At 40.7% G+C, this 21,565-nt stretch overlaps 1 protein-coding gene across 1 annotated transcript; it reads left to right on the top strand.

The window, feature by feature from the left end:
* Positions 1-10: 10 nt before the first annotated feature.
* On the top strand, positions 11-18,894 carry LOC124552477 (nucleoside diphosphate-linked moiety X motif 17-like). Its single transcript, XM_047126758.1, has 4 exons — positions 11-346; positions 422-623; positions 2,889-3,145; positions 18,299-18,894. The coding sequence occupies exons 1-4, from the start codon at positions 29-31 to the stop codon at positions 18,593-18,595; spliced, it is 1,074 nt and encodes a 357-aa protein (XP_046982714.1). The 5' UTR covers positions 11-28; the 3' UTR covers positions 18,596-18,894.
* Positions 18,895-21,565: the final 2,671 nt, after the last annotated feature.

Here is a 21,565-nt window from a genome sequence, read left to right as displayed (position 1 = left end):
AAGTTCCGTCAACACCAGCAGGCGCTCAATGCAATCAGATCAGAGAAGTAATAGTGACAAAATGGCTAGTGCGGTAAATAGTGCGAATTCTTTACGCAGAATATTAGTCGGGATAAAAACTTTGGAAAATAGCGACACAGTTAAAATAGCCAGATTTGTAGACTGTCTTGTTAATTATTTCGCTCCAAATAGTTTATCTGTAAATGTCGGCTGCAAACTGGAAGATGATGTGCTGGTATTATATCCCGCAAGTCCGAATTTTGTGCACGTTAAACGAGAAAAATCATTGTCGGACGAAAAACTTTATTCTAGTGGAACAGCGGACTTCGGAAATGTGGTGCTGCAGGTAAAGCAAAAGATAACGGCATTTTATACCAAATCCCTGCACTAAGCAACAAAACAATGTCAAATATTGTTGTAGCATTCCCCGACATGCCCCGTTATGTTATTGGAAGAAACGGAGGAGGCTGCTCTGTCAATCCCGGAGAGCACCCAAAACCGTGGAGTTCATGTTGGAGTGACAGTTGTCCTGGAATCTTCGGATTCACATATTCTTTTGACCCAAAGGTCGGGTCACATGCGGTCATTTCCAGGAGCCTGGGTCCCACCCGGTGGAAATATTGGTAAGCTTTTGCTTTTACAGACGTGTTGAGGGATGAAATACTTTTAAACATATGCAATTCGCGAATGTGTGCATTTTTTTTTTATAAATTGCTTCTAAATGCTTCCGAGACATGTCAGAAGGCTGGGTCAGTTATGTATACAACTTGTGAAAACCTTAAAGCCTCCTAACTCATTTGCGGCCACTTCCCAAATCGATTCAGTATGGAGTAGAAACAGGCAACAGTCAGTGGACACACATCATTTTTTTAAAAAAAAATACCGTACTTAGGTCAAATATGTGGATTTCATTAAATTATAGGAAGAGCTGGCAAATATTGCACATCATATCCTGTGTTAAGATCATAATTAACTTTTGTCAGAGCAAATTCATAATAATCATTCAAGAAAAAATTCGCACGAAAAGTGATGCACGTTAGGTATCTGTATATTAAGGATGACTTCATGTAATAATCATGTTGTTATTCCCTCTCAACACATGTACTACTATCATTTTTTTGGACCTTTGCTTGGAATACACTAACCATATCTGTCTACGCTGCCTAGAAAGAAAGAAAGAAAGGGGGAAGCTCCTTTGTTATGCTTTTGAAGCCAGTAAACTACAAATATGACACTCTTTGATGTACACTGTATACCTAAGCAGTTGAGTGCAAACTTACCGCCCAGCACTCCTATTCGCCCATGTCCCCTTTCCTGGGGCAAAAGATCTTGGACAGTGTGCAACCTATACTTAAAGTCACTTGTATTGTCAGCCTTGGAGAAGAAAATAAAAATGGGTCTTGCTCTATGACTCAATGAAGAAAATCTATATCCTTTGCAACAAATGTAAGTGGCCAGAATGAGTTACAAATAAGTAGGCCTACTCTTTTTTTGAGTCATAATCTTGTGTGTAATAGAGGAACAAATACACTTGCTAAAGGCATATTTGTCACATTTCCCTACCCAGAAGTGTGACATCTGCAATTTTTTACTTTACTCGTGTACTTCTGTGTAGCAACTAATTGTTTCCAGCTGTGATTACATTTTACCTCCCACAGGGGTTGTTGGTCACTACTTCTTGTAAAAGAACAAGAAAGGAAATAGAAGAAATCCACTGAATTACAGACCCATATGACTATGTCAATTTGCAATAGGATTTTGGAACATGTGCTGTATTTGAACATTGTGAATTACCTAGAAGAAAATGATTTATTGACAAATAGCAGTGATTCAGAAAATCTTGTTCTTTTGAGACACAACTAGCTCTCCGTTCTCATGAAGTAATGAGTGCTATTGACAGGGGACATCAAATAGATTCCATATTTGTAGATTTCCAGAAGGCTTTTCATATTGTTCCTCACAAGTGTCTTCAAATCACATTGCATGCCTATGGGCTATCACCTCAGTTGTGGGAGCTCCTGTCAGAAAGGTCACAGTTTGTAGGAAGTGATAGAAAGTCATTGCGTAAAGCAGAAGTAATATCTGGCATTCCCCAAGGAAGTGTTATAGGTCCTCTGCTGTTCCTGATGAACATAAACGACATAGGAGACAATCTGAGCAATCCTCTCAGGTTGTTTGCAGATCATACTGTTATTTACCACCTTGTGAAGTCATCAGATGATCAAATGATGAAAACCAATTGCAAAATGATTTAGACAAGATATCTGTATTTTGCAAAAAATGGCAATTGCCTCTAAGTAACGAATGAAGTCACCCATATGAGTACTAAGAGATATCTGCAAAATTTTGGTTATGTGATATAAATCACACAAATCTAATACTCTCTACACCACGCTTGTCTGCCCGCTTTTGGAGTACTGTGTGCGGTGTGAAATCCGCATCTAATGGGACTGACGGAGGACGTCGAAAAGCTTCAAAGAAGGGCAGCTCACTTTTTATTATCACAAAATAGGCGAGACAGCACCACGGGTACGATACGTGCATTGGGGTGGCAATCCTTAAAACAGAGGCGTTTTTCGTTGCGGCAAGATCTCTTGAAGTTTCAGTTGCCAACTATTCCTCCGACTGCGAAAATACTGTGTTGGCACCCACCAACATTGGGAGAAATGATCATCATGATAAAATCAGAGCTCACTCAGAAAAATTTAACTACTCATTTTTTCCAAGTGCCGTTCAAGAGTGGAACAGTAGAGAAATAGCCTGAAAGTGGTTCGAGGAACCCTCTGCCAGACACTTAATTGTGAATTGCAGAGTAATAATGAAGATGTATTGTAACTGTTTGCAGATGCAGATGGCAGAAGATAATGGAACTCATCCTTTGCTCACAGAGTCTGGAGAGAGTTTGGTTGAAGGTGGGCTGCGTGAGCTGTATGAGGAAACCGGCCTCTGTCTGAACGTCGACCTCTGCCCAGAAAGCGACCAGTCGCCATCAGCTTCGCAGGGACCCTCTGTGCGTGTGTTGTGCCTTTGGGAGTCTGTATTCCCCGCCTTCTTGTCGGCGGGCCCTCCGCGGTATCACCACGCAGTTGTGTACCTTCATGTCGTCGTTTCGAAGAACAAGGATGAGCTTCAGAATGCAATAAAGGTATGCCTCTCGTCTTTCTGGTTTTGCCAACAGTACTTATACAATGCCAACCTGCATGGATTCCAAAAACATCGATTATGTGCAACCCTACTCGCACTTTCCTCTTGTGACATACTGAAAGTTTTGCATCAAGGTAGTCAGGTACATGCAGCATTTGACTCGGTACTACACAAGGTTACTGTCAAAAGTACGATCATATGGGATATCCGGTGAAATTTGTGACTGGATTGAGGATTTTTAGGTACGTAGGACGCAGCATGTAATCTCGGAAGGAGAGTCAGCGTCAGATGACTTCGGATGTGCACCAGGGAAGTGTCTCTGGATCCTTGCTGTTCGTGTTGTATATTAATACCTTGCAGACAATATTAATAGCAACCTCAGGCTTTTTGCAGATGGTGCAGTTATCTACAATGAAGTACTGTCTGATAGAAGCTGCATAAATATTCAGGCACATTTCGATAAGATTTCAAAGTGGCACAAAGATCAGCAACTTGCTCTAAATGTTCAGAAATGTAAAACTGTGCACTTCTTAAAAGGAAAAAATGTGATATCCTGTGACTGTAATATCAGTGAGGCACTGTTGGAATCGGGCAACTCGTAAAAATATCAGGGTGAAATGCTTAGTAGGGATATGAAATAGAATGATCACATAGATTCATTCATGGAAAAGCAGGTAGTACACTTCAGTTTATTGGTATAATACTGGGGAAGTGCAGTCTGTCTACAAGAGAGACTACTTACAAATCACTTGTGTGACTAGTTCCAGAATATTGCTCAAGTGTGTACGACCTGTTCCAGTTAGGAGTAACGGGGGATATTTAACACATACAGAGAAGGTCAGCAAGAAACAAATCTTTGACCAAAGATTTGTTTGATCCATGGGAGAGTGTTACAGAAGTACTGAAGGAACTGAACTGGAAGACTCTTGAAAAGAGATGTAAACTATTCTGAGAAATTCTCCTGACAAAGTTTCAAGAACTGGCTTTTTATGATGACTCTTGACAATATTCTACAACCTTATATATATTGATCACATAGGGATTGCGAGAATAAGATTACTGCACGCACAGCGGCATTCAAACAGACCTTCTTCCTGTGCTCCGTATGTGAATGGAACTGGAAGAAACCCTAACAACTGGTCCAATGGGATGTTCACTCTGCCACACACTTCACAGTGGTTTGCAAAGTACGGATCGGGATGGAGATGTAGAACAGTATTATGTTGAGGGATGAGACGTACAATGCTTAATGCAGAGAAGCAATAAGGCTTGTGGAATTGGCATTATGATACATATAAACTGCTTAAACAAATCTTTATTTGCACTGTGTATGTTGTCATATACAAACAGTAAAAAATAAGAAAGCTAGCATACTTTACTTACTTTCATTCTACAGTGGCAGACTTCAGTCCAAGGCAGAGTAGTGGAAAAATGCAGTCAGTCGAAAAAGGAGATTGCTCGCAAATCATCAATCCTAGATTCTCTCTTAAGTGTGTGTGACTTATACTAGAAAGAGTTACCTGGAGACACAGAGTATAAACAAAGAAAGGCTGCCGAATGGTCACAACTTTGTTTGAGACACGAGAGAGTCTTCAGGAATGCTGAAAAACATGAATTGGCGGACACTTGAAGATTATCCCATAAAAGACACATAGAAAGTTCCGAGGGGGCAATATTAATTGAAGAATCTGAAGATATTCCTCCCTGTAGGTATTGCTCCTGTTGGGATCGTGAAGACAAGAATTAGACTAATTAACTGCGCATAGAAAGCATTTCTTTCTATGCTCTGTGCACAGTTGGTACAAGGAAAAAACCATAACATGTGGTATCGTTCTAAGCACCCTCTGACATACACTTCGCAGTTATTTGTCAGAATATCTCATAAGCCAAGCTTAAGTTGTCCATGTAATACACATTATTTGTGGTGTGAACTCAAGAACACCTTGTAGAGGCCTGTTCAAGGAAGTGAAAATACTAATTCCTGCTTTGTAATAAACACTAGAAAAAATCTTTATTAAGATTGAAAGTCGCTTTGGTCCAGCAAAATGTCCACAGCCTGGCAGCAGCTATAAATTGTCGGGTTACTAATAAAGTTCAGTTAAAGGCACTTATGGCATTTGGGGCTCTACCGCTATGTGCTGCTATTGGCAGTTCGTTTCCGTTGGTTGTAGCCAGTCGGGTGGTATCTGCAGGAGCCATTGAGAATCGCTGAATCTTTAACTTGCTTCAGCAGAATATACAAATTGATTATTTGTGTTTTTTGACGTGAATGGTGTGAGGTTGACGATTATTGATCTGGCTGTTATGGGTTGTAAAATAGGTTCCTAATTTTTGTATGCATTTTGTGTACTATATGTTTTCCGGAATATAACAGTATTCCTTTGGGTATTTTTTTGTATTTCACTGTCACAGTTTGGTTCTGTGATGCTGAAGCCAACACACATGAGTGGAAGAAGACACGTTGTGGTGATGGACTGAGCTGTAGCGTAGTCCAATGATGGTTTCGAAGACTTTGTGAGGTATTTTCTAAATGTCCCAATTTCTGAGGTGGTTGTTATGCAGGAACCTAAGACCACATTTCAAATTTTCTGCGATATTATGTTTTACATGACAACATTCTGCACAATATATTTCCATTTCGCTTTCACGTAATTTTGTACACTCTGCATCATGATGGCATTTATTGAGCATTATTTTCTCACTGGTTGTGCCATTATGCCTAATCATTCACAGTGCAAAGAGTTAGCAACTACATCATTTATTGCAAAAGCCGCTGACACCATAAGTGCAGTTTAACCTAAAATTCAGTTTATGAGGATTCCAAAGAATTTGTCAATGCCCAAATGATTTATATACTTTTAGAAATCTCAAATAACGTGTTTGAAATCTGAACTCTGCGTATCTTCAATGTCAGTAATGTGGTCAGTGTAAAAAGTGGTTTTCTGTTTGGTGGTGTGTGACTGCAATAGACTAAGAACTTTTGCATGCACTTAGTTTATTGTACATTTACATGTTTTGTGACAAATTTGTTATTACCTCCAAATGAAAGCATTAGGAATTGTTCACTATTTCACTTAGGACCTGTGGAAAAAAATTCGTATATCTCTCTTTCTTGTAAATGTGTGTTGTGTGTTCTTGTTTTATGACATGTTCTACATCCTGAATAATCTCCTCATTGTGTATTTATGGTACAAAAAGTATCTAAACTAATCTGTGATTTGTGCAGCCTGCTGCATGTGTTTGCAGGCAGAGTGGAAGTCACTCACCTTTTGGATTACTGCGTCTTAGCTGCCAGCAATTTGCACAGAACAACCACTTATGCCACTTTAATAAAAATGGGGGATGGGAGGCAGTCCTCAGTTGACAGGTACGGCACAAGGAAAATGCAATCGCTCTCCAAAGGAGGTTGCATACAAAACATTCCGGCAGTGCGTACTAGAATATTGCTCGAGGATATGGAACTTGTACCAAATAGCATAACGAGAGCTATTGAACGTACACAAGGAAGGGCAATATGACTGGTGACTGGTCTGTCTGACCCACGGGAATGTGTCACGGAAATGAAGCCCGAACCTGAACTGGCAGACGCTCACACAATAGGCACGGATGGTCCCGCGAAAGCCTATATTTATAGTTTCGAGAAATAGTATTAATTAAAGAATTTAGATGTCTTCATCAACTCCCTTTATGACACGCCAGTGCGGACTGCAAAGATGAGATTGAAGTAATTACTGAAAGAACAGAGGCATTTCATCAGTCCCTATTCCCACTCTCTGTTCCAGAAAGAAACCCTAAAAACTGATAGGCTACAGTGGGAAGGAACATCCACCTTGCAGAGTAATGCTGTAGATGTGGACTTCCAGCAGTTATGTATTCCTTCCTAAAGTCTATCTTGGAAGTACAAATGATCAAAATGCAGCCATTAGCTATGTTTTGAGTGTGACTTTCATTCTCGAAACAATGATAATCTTGGACATGCAAGTTTTCTTGCTTGTAGATAATAGTACAAAATGTCACTGAGAACATGTGACCACCACAGACATCACATTGATTTCCTTAAGACCCATTCTTCTTGCAAAGGAAATACTTGAAAGTTAATATTAAGCTACCATTGGTGTTTAACTATTCTTTCATCCACACATTAAACCCATAAATCCCATAATTAAGCTAGCCTTCAGGATGTTTAACAAGTCATGTTATACATTAACTGCCAGAAGCAGCCACTCTTGGCTGCTGTAAAGTACAGTGTAACACGAGGCACAGTGTAACATTTGGATTTGGGTATAAGTTTTCATGTTGGTAGCCTTGTGTTTAATCTTCTGTCATTGTCATTTGTTATCACTAGTGGCACGTGTAGTTTGGAAGTGATTAAAATTCATCTTTGGTGCCTAGTGAAGGAAAAAAAAAGTGTTTCGAAGTATGTAAAGTAAACTTTTCTAACAATATTATGGAAAGGATAGTTGCTACTCACCATAAGAGATGTTGAGTCACAGAGAGGCACAACAAAAAGACTGTCGGAAAGTGAGCTTTTGGCCAACAAGGCCTTCGTCGGAAATAAACCAACCCCCCCGACACACACACACACACACACACACACACACACACACACAGTCACTGACTCCTGAGGCCAGTCTGCGAGCAGCAGCACATGATGGGGGTAAGGAGGAGACTGTGGCAGGGAGGAGAGGGATAGCAAAGTATGGGTGCGGGATCGTAAAGTGCTGCTTGTGGGAGCACACAGGGCTGAGATGGAGAGAAGGTGGGGCAGCTAGATGCAAACGACTGTGGGTGTGTTGGTTGAATAGGTGGCTGTGTAGTGCTGGAGTGGGAACAGTGAAGGGGCTAGGTGGGTAAGGACAATGACTGACAAAGGCTGGGGCCAGGTGGGTTACGGAAACATAGGATATACTGCAGGGAGAGACGCCATGTTGGGCGGTGTACTCAGCAGCAGGATGGTGGCTGTGTGTGTGTGTGTGTGTGTGTGTGTGTGTGTGTGTGCGTGCGTGCGTGCGCACGGTGTACCTGTTTCTGACAAAGGTCTTGTTGGCCAAAAGCTCACTTTCTGACAGTCTTTCTGTTGCGGCCTATTTGTGACTCAGACTCTCCACCATTTGGTGAGTAGCAACTATCCTTTTCATAACAGTGTTATATTCCACCCTGGATTTTCCGTTGTTTGAAATAAATTTTTATCATAATATAACGTTCTCTCTATCGTGTATAGTCACAAACAAATGCTCTAATTTATGGCCATAATCACACACAAATTTATCATATTGCATTCTGAGAAAGCACCTTTTTTTGAAACTTGTGAAATTATATGACACTTCCCTATGGAGCATAGTTTAGCATTTTAATGTCGGACTGTTAAAATGATGTGAATAGTGCAACCCCTGTTCTTGGAGCCACTGATATGGAGCATAGTTTAGCATTTTAATGTCGGACTGTTAAAATGATGTGAATAGTGCAACCCCTGTTCTTGGAGCCACTGACAATCATGAGGGTCATAGCGAGTCTTAGAAAGAACCGAAGAAGATGCACCATGTTAGAATTTAGTTGGTTGTGATGTTTTTCTAAAGTTGATGAAAGAATAAGCAACCATAAAAATAGAGGGGAATGAGATACATTGAAGTAGATAATGCAGTTAAAAAAGCATTTGAAGATCGTTCAACACAGTGGAAGACGAAACAGGAAAATAAAATGCAATCCAACAGTCTGTCTTCAAAAGAAGCTGACTTTTGTGGAGCCTTGTGATCCTTCAGAGTACTCAGACAATGAAGATGCTAAAGGTTAAAATGAGGGCAAAGTAGATGATGATATGCCAGCCAAGACAATTATGTTTCATAGAGTTCCCAAGCAAGCACCCAGTTCACTATATTGGTAAACTGATCAGGAATAAGGATGGCAATGGAGACATTTCTCTGTAGGAGAGGTAAAAATCATAGTTGATACATGTGCCAGAAAAAAGTGTAGTAGGCCTAATAAAAAAAACAAGGATTCTAAATATTAGTTTCAGCAAATTAATTGTAGTTTGTGTTGAGAAGCATTTGAATAATACAAGCTATACCAAGATGAACATTTCCTCATACCTACTACACTGTTCCCCAGTATGTATTACGTGCTCTGACTCGCATTGTGGCATACTAATAGTTTACTGTTGTATTTAATATTCTCAATAAATACATCAATTTCAAAGTCGGAATGAGTCTGTGAACTTTTGATGATTTGTTAAGGAATCTGAAAAAAAGTCTTACAAATACATTTTTCAAAATTTATGACATAACTTCCCTGTTATACTGTGCTCCAGCTTTCCCTTCTTACAACAAATTATGACTGGCACTAATCCTCTCATTGCTAATTATGGAATTATAGACACAGTGGAAAGAACTACTGCTCTTTCTCTTATACTACTGTATTTGTCTCTTCACATCTAATATTTCAAAGAAAGCATTTTCTTAACACAGACATTTGTCAGGTTTGTTTATATTGAGAAAGTGGAAATCTTTTTATTACTGACATTAGAGTTACTAAGCATAATTTTACAGTCCATAGTCTCAGTACTCTGATAAACTATTGGAGTGGCTGATAAGGTACTCAATTACATTGTTTTCAAATATGTAGGGATTTTCTATTTCCTGCCCGATGTGTATCAGTGATCTGTTAGACTTTTGCCCCAGAGTATAAACTGCATTCCAAACCCTAGATATTAATTTATCAATATTCTTGTGTCATCAGCAAAACTTGCAGTTTTTTGAAGAGTCCTCCAACATCCCAGGGAAATCTATTATGGAGGTGAAGCATGGGAAGTCAGGGGTCAGTGAGTGAGTGAGACACATGTACGGGACAATTGAACTTTGCTCTCCTGTATGTGCGGAAAAGTGGAAACTTAGGTATTCACAAGATCAGATAAAAAAAGCTTTGACCTTGTTTTTCTTCTGTTTATGAATACAGATCCTTATCAGGGAGCTGCACATATCTCGAATTGTTTTTTATCTACATTGATCATTCCGCAGTACTGTGTAAGCTGATTATTTACACGTAGTAAACAGGTATTTATATAAAATGATTGGCACTACTGCAATGAGCTTTTAGAGATGGCCTCTTTTTATAAGGGGCTTGTATATTTCAAGATACTGCTTTGGCGATTGTTAATTAGAGATGTGATCTACCAAAACTACAGTTCATTACATTATTGACTCTAAATGGTAGGATTTCCAGTAGTATTGCTAGGAAAAGAAACAAACGAACGTGTGTGAAGGAAACTGGGAGCCAACAACCGTCGAAAGAAACAGATTGCAGATGTCAGGCAGTTAGCTTGGACCCCGGTCATAACATAACCTCATTCAAACATGAGTCGATTTGTGAGTGCATCATAAAGTTGTTCTTGATTGAAAATGTCAGTTTACGAGCCTGATTCTCATCATTTGCTGGAGGTGTCACTGTTATGTTTCAGTATGAAGAAAACAGCGGCTGAGTCTAATCGAATGCTCTCACGTACATATGGTAAGGACACTATTAGTGAAAGACCGTCTCGTGAGTGGTTTCAATGCTTCAAGAATGGTGATTTTAACATCTTGGACCGGCATAGTGGTGGAAGAGAGAATGTTTTCGAAGATGCAGAATTGGAGACATTGCTGAGTGAAGACTCACATCAAACTCAAGAAGAATTGGCACGATTAGTGGAAATGACACAGTAATCCGTTTCAAAACAGCTCAAGGTTATGGGTATGATTCAGAAAGGAGGAACTTGGGTCCCGTGTGAGCTGAAACCAAGAGACGTTGAATGGCGTTTGTGAACAGTTGCATCAGAGGTAAAAACGGAAGGGATTTCTGAATCGCATTATGTCTGGGGACGAAAAATGGGTTCATTAGGATAACCCTAAATGCAAAAAATCATGGGGATATCCCGGCCATGCTTCCACGTTGATGGCCAAACTGAATTTTCATAGCTCCGAGATCATGCTCTGCATTTGGTGGGACCAGCTCAGCGTCGTGTACTATGAGGTGTTAAAACAAAGTGAAACAATCACAGATGCTCATTATCGAACACAATTAATCTACATCTACATCTACATTGATACTCCGCAAGCCACCCAACGGTGTGTGGCGGAGGGCACTTTACGTGCCACTGTCATTACCTCCCTTTCCTGTTCCAGTCGCGTATGGTTCGCGGGAAGAACGACTGTCTGAAAGCCTCCGTGCGCGCTCTAATCTCTCTAATTTTACATTCGTGATCTCCTCGGGAAGTATAAGTAGGGGGAAGCAATATATTCGATACCTCATCCAGAAACGCACCCTCTCGAAACCTGGCGAGCAAGCTACACCGCGATGCAGAGCGCCTCTCTTGCAGAGTCTGCCACTTGAGTTTATTAAACATCTCCGTAACGCTATCACGGTTACCAAATAACCCAGTGACGAAACGCGCCGCTCTTCTTTGGATCTTCTCTATCTCCTCCGTCAACCCGACCTGGTACGGATCCCACACTGATGAGCAATACTCAAGTATAGGTCGAACGAGTGTTTTGTAAGCCACCTCCTTTGTTGATGGACTACATTTTCTAAGCACTCTCCCAATGAATCTCAACCTGGTACCCGCCTTACCAACAATTAGTTTTATATGATCATTCCACTTCAAATCGTTCCGTACGCATACTCCCAGATATTTTACAGAAGTAACTGCTACCAGTGTTTGTTCCGCTATCATATAATCATACAATAAAGGATCCTTCTTTCTATGTATTCGCAATACATTACATTTGTCTATGTTAAGGGTCAGTTGCCACTCCCTGCACCAAGTGCCTATCCGCTGCAGATCTTCCTGTATTTCGCTACAATTTTCTAATGCAGCAACTTCTCTGTATACTACAGCATCATCCGCGAAAAGCCGCATGGAACTTCCGACACTATCTACTAAGTCATTTATATATATTGTGAAAAGCAATGGTCCCATAACACTCCCCTGTGGCACGCCAGAGGTTACTTTAACGTCTGTAGACGTCTCTCCATTGATAACAACATGCTGTGTTCTGTTTGCTAAAAACTCTTCAATCCAGCCACACAGCTGGTCTGATATTCCGTAGGCTCTTACTTTGTTTATCAGGCGACAGTGCGGAACTGTATCGAACGCCTTCCGGAAGTCAAGAAAAATAGCATCTACCTGGGAGCCTGTATCTAATATTTTCTGGGTCTCATGAACAAATAAGGCGAGCAGAGCATTAAAAGATAAAACGGCCGCAATACTGCGAGAGGCATGATAAAGTGATTTTGCAGCACGATAACACTTGACCCCACGTTGCAAAAGAGGTCAAAAAGTGCTTGACAACGTTAAAATTTGAAGTGCTACCCCACCAACCGTATTCTCCAGACATTGTTCCCTCTATCACTTGTTTAGATCAATGGCTCATGGCTGGGCTGACCAAGACTTCTGATATCATGAAGAAGGCACAAATTGGATCGATTTGTGGATCGCTTCAAAAGATGAACAATATTTTCGACATGGGATTCGTACACTGCCCGAAAGATGGGAGGAAGTAGAGGCCAGTGATGGAAAACACTCTGAATGATAAACATGTAACCAGTTTGTTTCATTAAAGCCTCAAATGCTTGGGAAAGCACGAGGGAGGCAAAGTTGTACACCTTTTATTATTTTGTTCTTAATAGAATGTTCATCATGATCAAAGGCAACTGTTTCCTATTTTTATTGATCAGTATGAAAACTGTTTGCAAAACAACAGAAAAATGTTTTGTAGAAGCTTGATGAAGCAATGTTTGATACGTTTGTTGTGTTCTTTCCTTTCATGAACTGTTTGTTTCTATTGCTACATGATAAATCTGTATTTTAACAATGGAATGAAAAGGTAGATTGCTACTTACCACAAAGATGATACAGTAAGTTGCAGACAGGCACTTTTAATTGTGCCTCTCTGCAACTTAATTTGTCAGTTTACAGGAAGTAGCAATCTATTTTCGCCTTACACTGTAATATTCTAACCTGGAGTTTCCACTGTTTAAATCTGTATTCTGATTTTTACTGCATCATCTCTTTGTTTCACAATACATATCAACAATTTGCAGTTTCAGTGTTGCTGTAGACACTATTTATTTTTGAGTAACAGACAGGAGGATAACTGTATAGAACAGAAATGTTCCATAGGTTAAACAAACAGGGTCATTTTTTCCACCATGTACAAACTCTGGGAACTTGATCGATGAGAGGATACGGAACAAATAAGGTCTAATGAACTTATGTCCGGAAATGCGTGGTTTCCATATTAGAGACCATATACTGAATCATATTTTGTTACAGAGACTGTGGTCTAATATGCGCTGCATCACGCAGCCACAGTTGCAGTATGCGTAGTTTCTTCCTAGAGGGAGGTACTGTTCCTCATACATCATGCCTTAGTGCCCTCTCCTGCTATAGTAATTGGTAATGTGACCAATTCACTTCTCTTGCTGATTCACCTAGTAGTGGGTGTGATACAGCATTGAACAAAATGGTTCCGTATTCGAATCGAGAGCTTGCCGACGTGGTGTTTACTTACAGAAAGGCAAATGGCAATGAGCGGCGGGTAGCAAGGTTCTATCAGACCTATCCCCACCGACCACAACCACAGCATTCAATGTTTGCTATAGTGTTTTGCCATTTGTCTGAGACAGGGTCATTTCAGGCAGTAAGAAATCATGAAGGACATACCCAAAATGTTCGGACACCAAACTTGGAGGAAAATGTGATAAACAATGTGGAAGGCAACTGCCGTATTAGTACCAGGCAGTTGACCCGCCAGAACGGAGTAAGTGAGACTACCGTGTAGAACATTCTCCGTGACAGTTCTTACTATTATTATCACTTACACTGTGTACAGGGCTTAGTAGCCACAGACTTTCCACATCATAGCAGTTTTGTTACTTCTTCTGTGGTTGGTGGATCAGATGAGGGGAGTCCACTTGGATGGCCTGCTCATTCACTGGATCTCAGCCCATGCAATTTCTGCTTGTGGAGCCATCTCAAAAGCATCATGTATGCATCCCATTCCAGGTGCAGACACGTGGGAGCAGCATATTCATGCTGCCTTTGACACTTCAGATGCAGCCTGGTTGATGTGAACATGCGAGACAGAATGTGCTACAGCACGTACTTGCATGCGTTAAGACACGTGGAAACCATTTTCAACATATACTCTGACAGTGGCTGCATGGTACAGTGTGCATTAGACTGCAGTCAATGGTCTCTAGCATGAAAATCGTGCGCTTCCACACTTAAATTAGTTACACCTTTTTTGTTACGAATCCTCTCATCGATCAGTCCCCAGAGTTTGTACGTGGTAAAAAAAAAATCATCCTGTATATGCTCACTCCTTCAGATTTCTAGGGGAATCTGTGGAGACACTGATTGCATACACAAACAAAGCAATCGAAATAAGGTAACACTGATAAGTATGCAGTACACCTAGCATACAGGTAACAGGGTTATGTCTTGAACGACCAAGGGAACTAGAAAAACTACTGTAATCTACGCCTACTTAAGAGAGCCTGTGGTAGTTTTACAACTCTGTGAGTAACCATGTTTGAAGTGGAACCTGCAAGATGGGTGTATTCATTCAAGTGGCAAACAAAGTACACTTGACTGTTGCAGTTGAGCTTTACACTAATGTAGTGATTATTCAGTTTCTCCCAGCATATTTGTTGACTGAACAGTCCGCAAGAGTACTGCCAGTTCATAGTGTCCTAAGGACACAATATTTCAATGATTAGGCGTGTCACCTTTCTCAGGTGTGCTGACGAACTGAGGTGAGGGTGTGTGGCCGACTAATATCCCCCGTCCCTGCAAGCAACTCCGTCCGTGTGTTAGCGTCAGCGGTCACAGAGATGCTAGCGTCGGCATCTGTGTTAACGTTGATTTAATTGCTCTTTTTGGCCTGCTTGCCAGATCATTTTATGTACTGAGAGTCTCGTTAATTAAACTCAGTGCTGGTTCCCAAGCCTTGCTTAAGATTATAGCTGCAGTCTCAGTTGACGAGATTGTCCTGGCTACAAATTTGTATGGCCTCTCTAATGACTCTGTCCCAGTATTTAGAAGTCTGTGCCAATATCCTGGTACATTTGTACTTCATCATGTGGTTCTCGGATAAACAGTGCTCTGCAACCGTTGACTCGTTGGGATACATCAGTCGAGTGCACCTCTAGTGTTCTCGCTGGCATCGTCTGTCCAATATGTCGTCCCACATGGATATGGAATCTGGTATACACTGGCCTTCTGCAAAGTGAGGTCATCTTTGACACTTTCCAATGAAGCTCATTTTTTATCAGGCAGGGAAAAGACGGTTTTGACTTGGTGCTTCTTCAATATGTGTCACATTTTCCCCGACGGTGCGCTAGTGTACGGTATAGAGGCAGTGGCTGCCTCTTCCTCCGTGGCTTCTTCAGTCTCCACAGGCTGTACTGTTGTGATGGAGTGGAGAGCGCACCTAATCTGCAATTCTGGTTACAGTGAATGGCAGATGAGGCACGCTGAGCTCCCGAACTGCCAGTGTATCGTGCCAAACTGCCACAATACTTCAGCGATCAGGCATGTCGCCCTCATCAGGTGTGCTGACGAACTGAGCTCTCGAGGGTGCGTGGCCGACTAATATCCACTGCCGCCACGAGCCACTCCGTCCACGTGTTAAAGAAAGCCAATCAAATGGAAGTACAAAGAGTGCTCTAAACTGAGGCCAGTTCGGAAAAGGCCAAATTACAAATGTGGCAAAATGAATGGGACACTTCAGGCACTGACAGAACATATGAATTTCTCCCTGGAACATCAGGGAAAGATTACAAATGAGATTTTTTAACTCATCGAGAGGATTGATATATTACCTGTATGGCTATGGCCTTTATGCCATGCATCTATATAAAATGAGAAGACAGATATACCTGCGGCAGTGCGGGCACACCAGGACACACATTGTGGGACTGCACGCACTATGTAGATGCAGCTGTAATCGACATAAGGTATTAAGGATATGGGATTCCAAAGCAGCATTAAGGAGAGAGTTGACCTGGCAAATCTTTGACTATACTGCAGCCCCAGTATCAAGGAAGGCCAAGGAAGACTTCACAAGACATTCAGCCCCAAGTCACCATGCTGTCTTCCAAGCTAGACGACATACTTTGCAGATGGAGAGAAGATGACAGTTTGAGGTGACCACTGAGTAAAATGCTGTCCCAAGAATCTACATTGCATTGGTGCAAGTGACCACGGAAGTGTGGAGTTCAAGAAGTAACGGTGATGGTCGGAATTACTCGCTACAATGGAAATGCTGCTGACGTGCTGCCCAATGGCAAAGGAACCCAGCAGACTATGGCTGTTGACAGGAGTATGACGACACCAGATCTAGTAGCGCAAACAACCATCTACAAGTCAAATGCACCAAAATAAGTGAACGAACTCTGTAGTGTTTGTACTAGTTTTGGTTAAGTGTCTTAAAGTAGTTTTGTAGCCATAGTAATAGTTTTTTAATCTCATTTTTTAAATTAAGTACCAGAAATAAATAATTAATACACAAGGCAAAGGTCCCGAGTTCGATTCTCGGTCCGGCACACAGTTTTAATCTGCCAGGAAGTTTCATAATTAATACACAGCTTACAATTATCCAAGAATAGGCTGTAATTATGATCAATAAATAAATATGAACTGCCAGTGCACCCCAGTACTGTTCGATCAACTGTTTAATGTAGTTTGTTGTTTTTCCCTGCACCATATTCATGTATGTAATTAAGAAGATTGTGGCACTATATTACCAAGTCGGTACTGAATACAACTTCCCAGTGCATCAGTGGCTACACATCACCATACACTTAGCTGTCTTTAAACCTGTACACTGTATAAGTATGAGGAATGAATGTTTCTGTGGAGTAAGATCAGTCACTCTGACATGATTTTGTTTTTAAAAATAATTTTATCACCTTCAACCCCTTCAGAGCGCTGGGTAATGGGTCAAATATAATTATGAAACTGTGTCACTCAACGGATATCACACACTTTTTTTCCTTAGTATTCTAATTTTGAAACAAAGGAACAGTGTTGTGTCTGAACATCAGTCTATAAAGTATTGGAAAGAGAAAACAACATGCTTTTCGTGGTCAGTGCGATCAAGCCATTTAATTCATTTATATTTGTTTTTGTATGGGGTCTCTGAAGCATCACGTTACTGCTTCAGCTTATGCTGTAGAGAAATAAATTGTGCAAACAGGTAATGCTTTTTTACTGATTGTACTGAGTGTGAAGATAGGAGTTCTCTGGTGCAGTGAATGGTTGGGGTAGAGGCAGAGGTATTATTATGTGGGGTGTTTTTATGCAACACTAAGCAGGGCACCATCACATCCTGTCTCACTAGTGAATGGAACTAGAACTGATGTCTGGTTGTCCGCTCGTGCTTGCTTACAGCACATACTTTGTTAGACAATGCCTTGCCCCACGACTACAGTTAATACACTCTACTTATTTGCTCCCGTTCTCAGGTGATGAACATTGTAACATAGTCAAGAAAAGATATAAAAAACTGACTATATTGCATACATCCCTAAGATACGATTAGGTTTGTTATATGCAGCAGTAAGGTAAGCTGTTTAAAAATATCTGTGCTGTATTTTCATACCAAAAGGTCACAAATACTACCTCCATGTACATACTAAGCAATAAGCATACTTTTTTCAATGCACAGTTGTTAGTACAAAAATTAGTGTTCAAGAACAACTGTGTGTGACTCAGTGGGCTAGTGCAGTTTTTCAATTGGATGGCACTTAGGAACTTGGACGTTCCTATCCTAGCAAAGTAATCCTGCAGCATTCCTGGACAATATCCACATCATTAAGAAGCAAAGACTGGGTAAAGCAAGTGTTCGCATACATTTATCTTAAGGATTTCATGAAGTGAAGTAACATAGTGTGAGGTTTTTTACAGCATCAGATTTTAACTTCACAGAAGTGCACTTTTTAAACAGACTCCCACTCCCCTACTTTTCCCCAGTACAGTAATCCTTTTAGTTTTGTAAGGCTTATTCTCTCTTAATTGCCTCCCTTGAGTCTAACCCTTCACAGATGTTTAGATGTAGCAAAACTTTTTAAAAAAATTGTTTAGTCACACCCTTTTGTAACAGTTTCCTTTGTATTGCAGCTAGATCCAGATGAAGTCCAGGCATGTGTCTGGCTGAACGAAGAAGACGTGAGGGCACTGGTATCCGACAACGCGACCAGTCGTACGGTCCTGCAGTGGAAAGCGGGGCCAGGCAGCGACATGACACCCAAGCTGACCGCCCTGTCGTCGATGTTCCTGGCTCCGTGGCTTGATGAACCCCTAACCGGGGTGCAGGCAGCTCTCTGTGGCTGGCTGCGTCTCAAAGACAGTTCGAGGGGAGGGTGCGGAGGAGTGAAAGGCAGCTGCAATAAAAGCTTTGAAAGCTGTCGGATATAGCACACTAAAGTAAAGCCATAGCCCTGTATGTATATTGTGGGCCGTACAAATCTGTGATAGTTGGCATTCTATAAGAAAATGCCTCACAATGTTTACAGTACTATTTTTAATGGTAATGGTTTTGCAAAATATATTTAAAGACTTTTATTGCTCTTGTAAGAAGGTTGGTATTTCAGACATTGGTTACTTGCCATTTTTCTCACAACAGGAAGAAATAATAAACTTCTATATATTTTGTGCAGGTAGGTCCCTGTAGATTGTATGCATTTGAAGAAAAAAATCATAAGCTACTGCTAAAATAATTCTTTATGTTTCAAGCTTCTGACCAGGTATTTTATATAAGAATGGAGCTATATGGGGCACTTCAAGATGGGCAAAACTGTCCACCATATAGTGGAGATGCTACATCACAGGTAGGCACAACAAATAGACTGTCAAACAAAAGCTAACAAAGCATTTTTCCAAATTACACACACACACACACACACACACACACGAATATGATATTAACATTTGCTAAACCAGTGTTTAGCATTCTGATGATGACGGAAGAATCTGCTGAAACTAGTAAAGCCAAATAAATTTTCTAATTGTGCAACTGACTCAATTTCATTGTGAAATTAAGAACTATTTCAGCAGCACCCCACAGAAGTCTTGAAGCAAATCCTTTCTTCTGACCTCCCCCTCACCCCCCAAAAAAACTAACAAAAACAAAAAACACAACACATAGAAACTTTTTATTGGTGGAAACACTAGGATGACTTACAGCTTCAACCCTAAGTAGCATTAGCCAGTTTCCTAAAACTGTACTTAATTTATGCACTGCCACACAAGACTGGCAAATAACTTTGATAAAGAAGAAAATCAGAAGAGTAGATACCCTTTGGTTCGTGGATGACAAGGTTGTTGTGGCTGCTTCTGAAGACGAACCTCCATGAGTAGTCTTCCGACTAAGTAAAACTGCAGAGGAATATGGTTTAGAAAATTCTATAACCAAAATAGAAATTATGGCTAGTCAAGTAAAGGAATTAGTATGAGTCAGCGTTTACGAAGGGACCATATTATAGAATTTATGTATGATTTTAACTGCTAATTATCATAGGCAACAAGACAACAATAAATGTTCCAATATTTATGTGCCTCTGAAAGATAACTCTTTGGAGGAAGGAAACACCCTGAAATTCTATGAAATGTTAGAATGTTATATGTTTCAGAACTGTGCACTAAAACCAATTGCTGTACATTAAGTGGATAATAAGACATGTAAGGAATTGCATATAGTTACTGCCTGGTAGATTTAAACTCTGTGTTCAGTGGTGGCTTTAACCGAGGACCTCGCCTTTAAGCCACCATGGCGTGACTCACCCTCTGTCCTATGGCTTTACATCTGCCTCTATCAGTACCTCTCGTGACTCGTGCCCGGATACCTCAGTAGGTAAGAGCATTGCCAGCAAAAGGGAAGGATTCATTCCAGATACATACAGTTAGGTTAACAGAAAAAATTAAAAATACAGGAAAAAGTGCTATGAACAGTAAAAGATTTTAAATGTGTTCCCACTGGAAGAAGAGATCAAGTGCTAACCTAAAAGAGATTGAGTCTGCAGTTTAAGTTGGAAGCCAGTAGGTCTAATCCTTGTCTAGTGATGATGATATAGTGACCTTGCCTTTACTATGAAGTTTAGTGTAATAGACACTCACAGTTAACTTATTCCAAGCAACGTCCTCCGTAATTTAACTTAACTTCAAAACTACTGCACAATGTAGCTATTCATTTTTGTATCTTATAACTGTAAATCATCCTGTGTTCAGGATACTTTGTGTTGTGTAGCCTGTGAATAAGAGAGTTAATATAAGTCCATGGGCAGCCACAGCAATTGTTTGTTTAAATAAAATCATTTTGGGTTTTCGCTGCATTGCTATAAAACACTAAAACAAATTATACCACCAAAATTTTGACTGTCCTTGCAACAGTCCTGTTCAGAGCAGCGGAGTAGTCACCCTGAAGAGGACTGGTGCAAAGACAGTCAATAGTTGTTTCAGTGTTTTTATGAAGATGCCACCCAAAATGACTGTATTCAAAAAGAATTAATATTTAGTACTGAACTGATATCAGCACAGTCCACGGCCCATCAGCAGGTGAAGAGTGATTCTTTTTGCATATATGACTAGCTGTGTTTACTAATGCAACCCAAACCTTGCTGAAAATATAATGTAAGTTGGATTGATAAAAAATCTGCTCACTAAGTGGTGGCATGAAAAAAACACACACAAAAATTAAAGAAATGTGCAAGATTTCAGACTCAGTGGGTCCTCTTGGTGGGACTGAAGGGGAAGCAAGAGAAATGAAGGAAAAGGAGTAACAAGATTTACCAAATGAGAATAGTTACAGAAAAGTTGCCCAGAATCCCAAGTCAGAGAGATCTACTGGACAGGGTGAGAAGGAAAGAAACTGATGTTGAGGAGTAATTCAGCAATAGCAGTGGGTGTGACAGGTCCTCTCGAAACAGCATTTTGCACCTGGGCTGTTATTAGATGTGAGTAGATACTTATAATAATATTCAGATGGAATGTATTGCAGGGCTGTGCATGCAGGTAAACAGAAAACAGTGATAAGCAGGGTGTGTGTGTGTGTGTGTGTGTGTGTGTGTGTGTAAGACTACACTGACAAGTGAGCTATATCAACCAAGCATAACAAGAAAAATACTCGAGTGGTGTTAAACTATTGGCTTTTTTAGACACAAATTCAGACAATCAGTTTGTGTTGATGAAAAGTTTACAGCTCAGATGATGATGTGGTCATCTGTTTGATGCAGCTGTCCACACCAATCTCAGCATTACGACTGTAAACCTTCATCCCTATAATGCCTGACCCCCCCCCCCCCCCCCTGCCCTTTCCCCTAATCTCTCTCTCTCTCTCTCTCTCTCTCTCTCTCTCCTCCTCCCCCCCCCCCCCCCTCTAGATTTCAAAAC

The sequence above is a fragment of the Schistocerca americana genome, chromosome 10 (genome assembly GCF_021461395.2).
Source record: "Schistocerca americana isolate TAMUIC-IGC-003095 chromosome 10, iqSchAmer2.1, whole genome shotgun sequence".
NCBI lineage: Eukaryota > Metazoa > Arthropoda > Insecta > Orthoptera > Acrididae > Schistocerca > Schistocerca americana.
The sequence above is the reverse complement of the archived record's forward strand: the minus strand, read 5'-3'. Positions and strand labels throughout refer to the sequence as shown.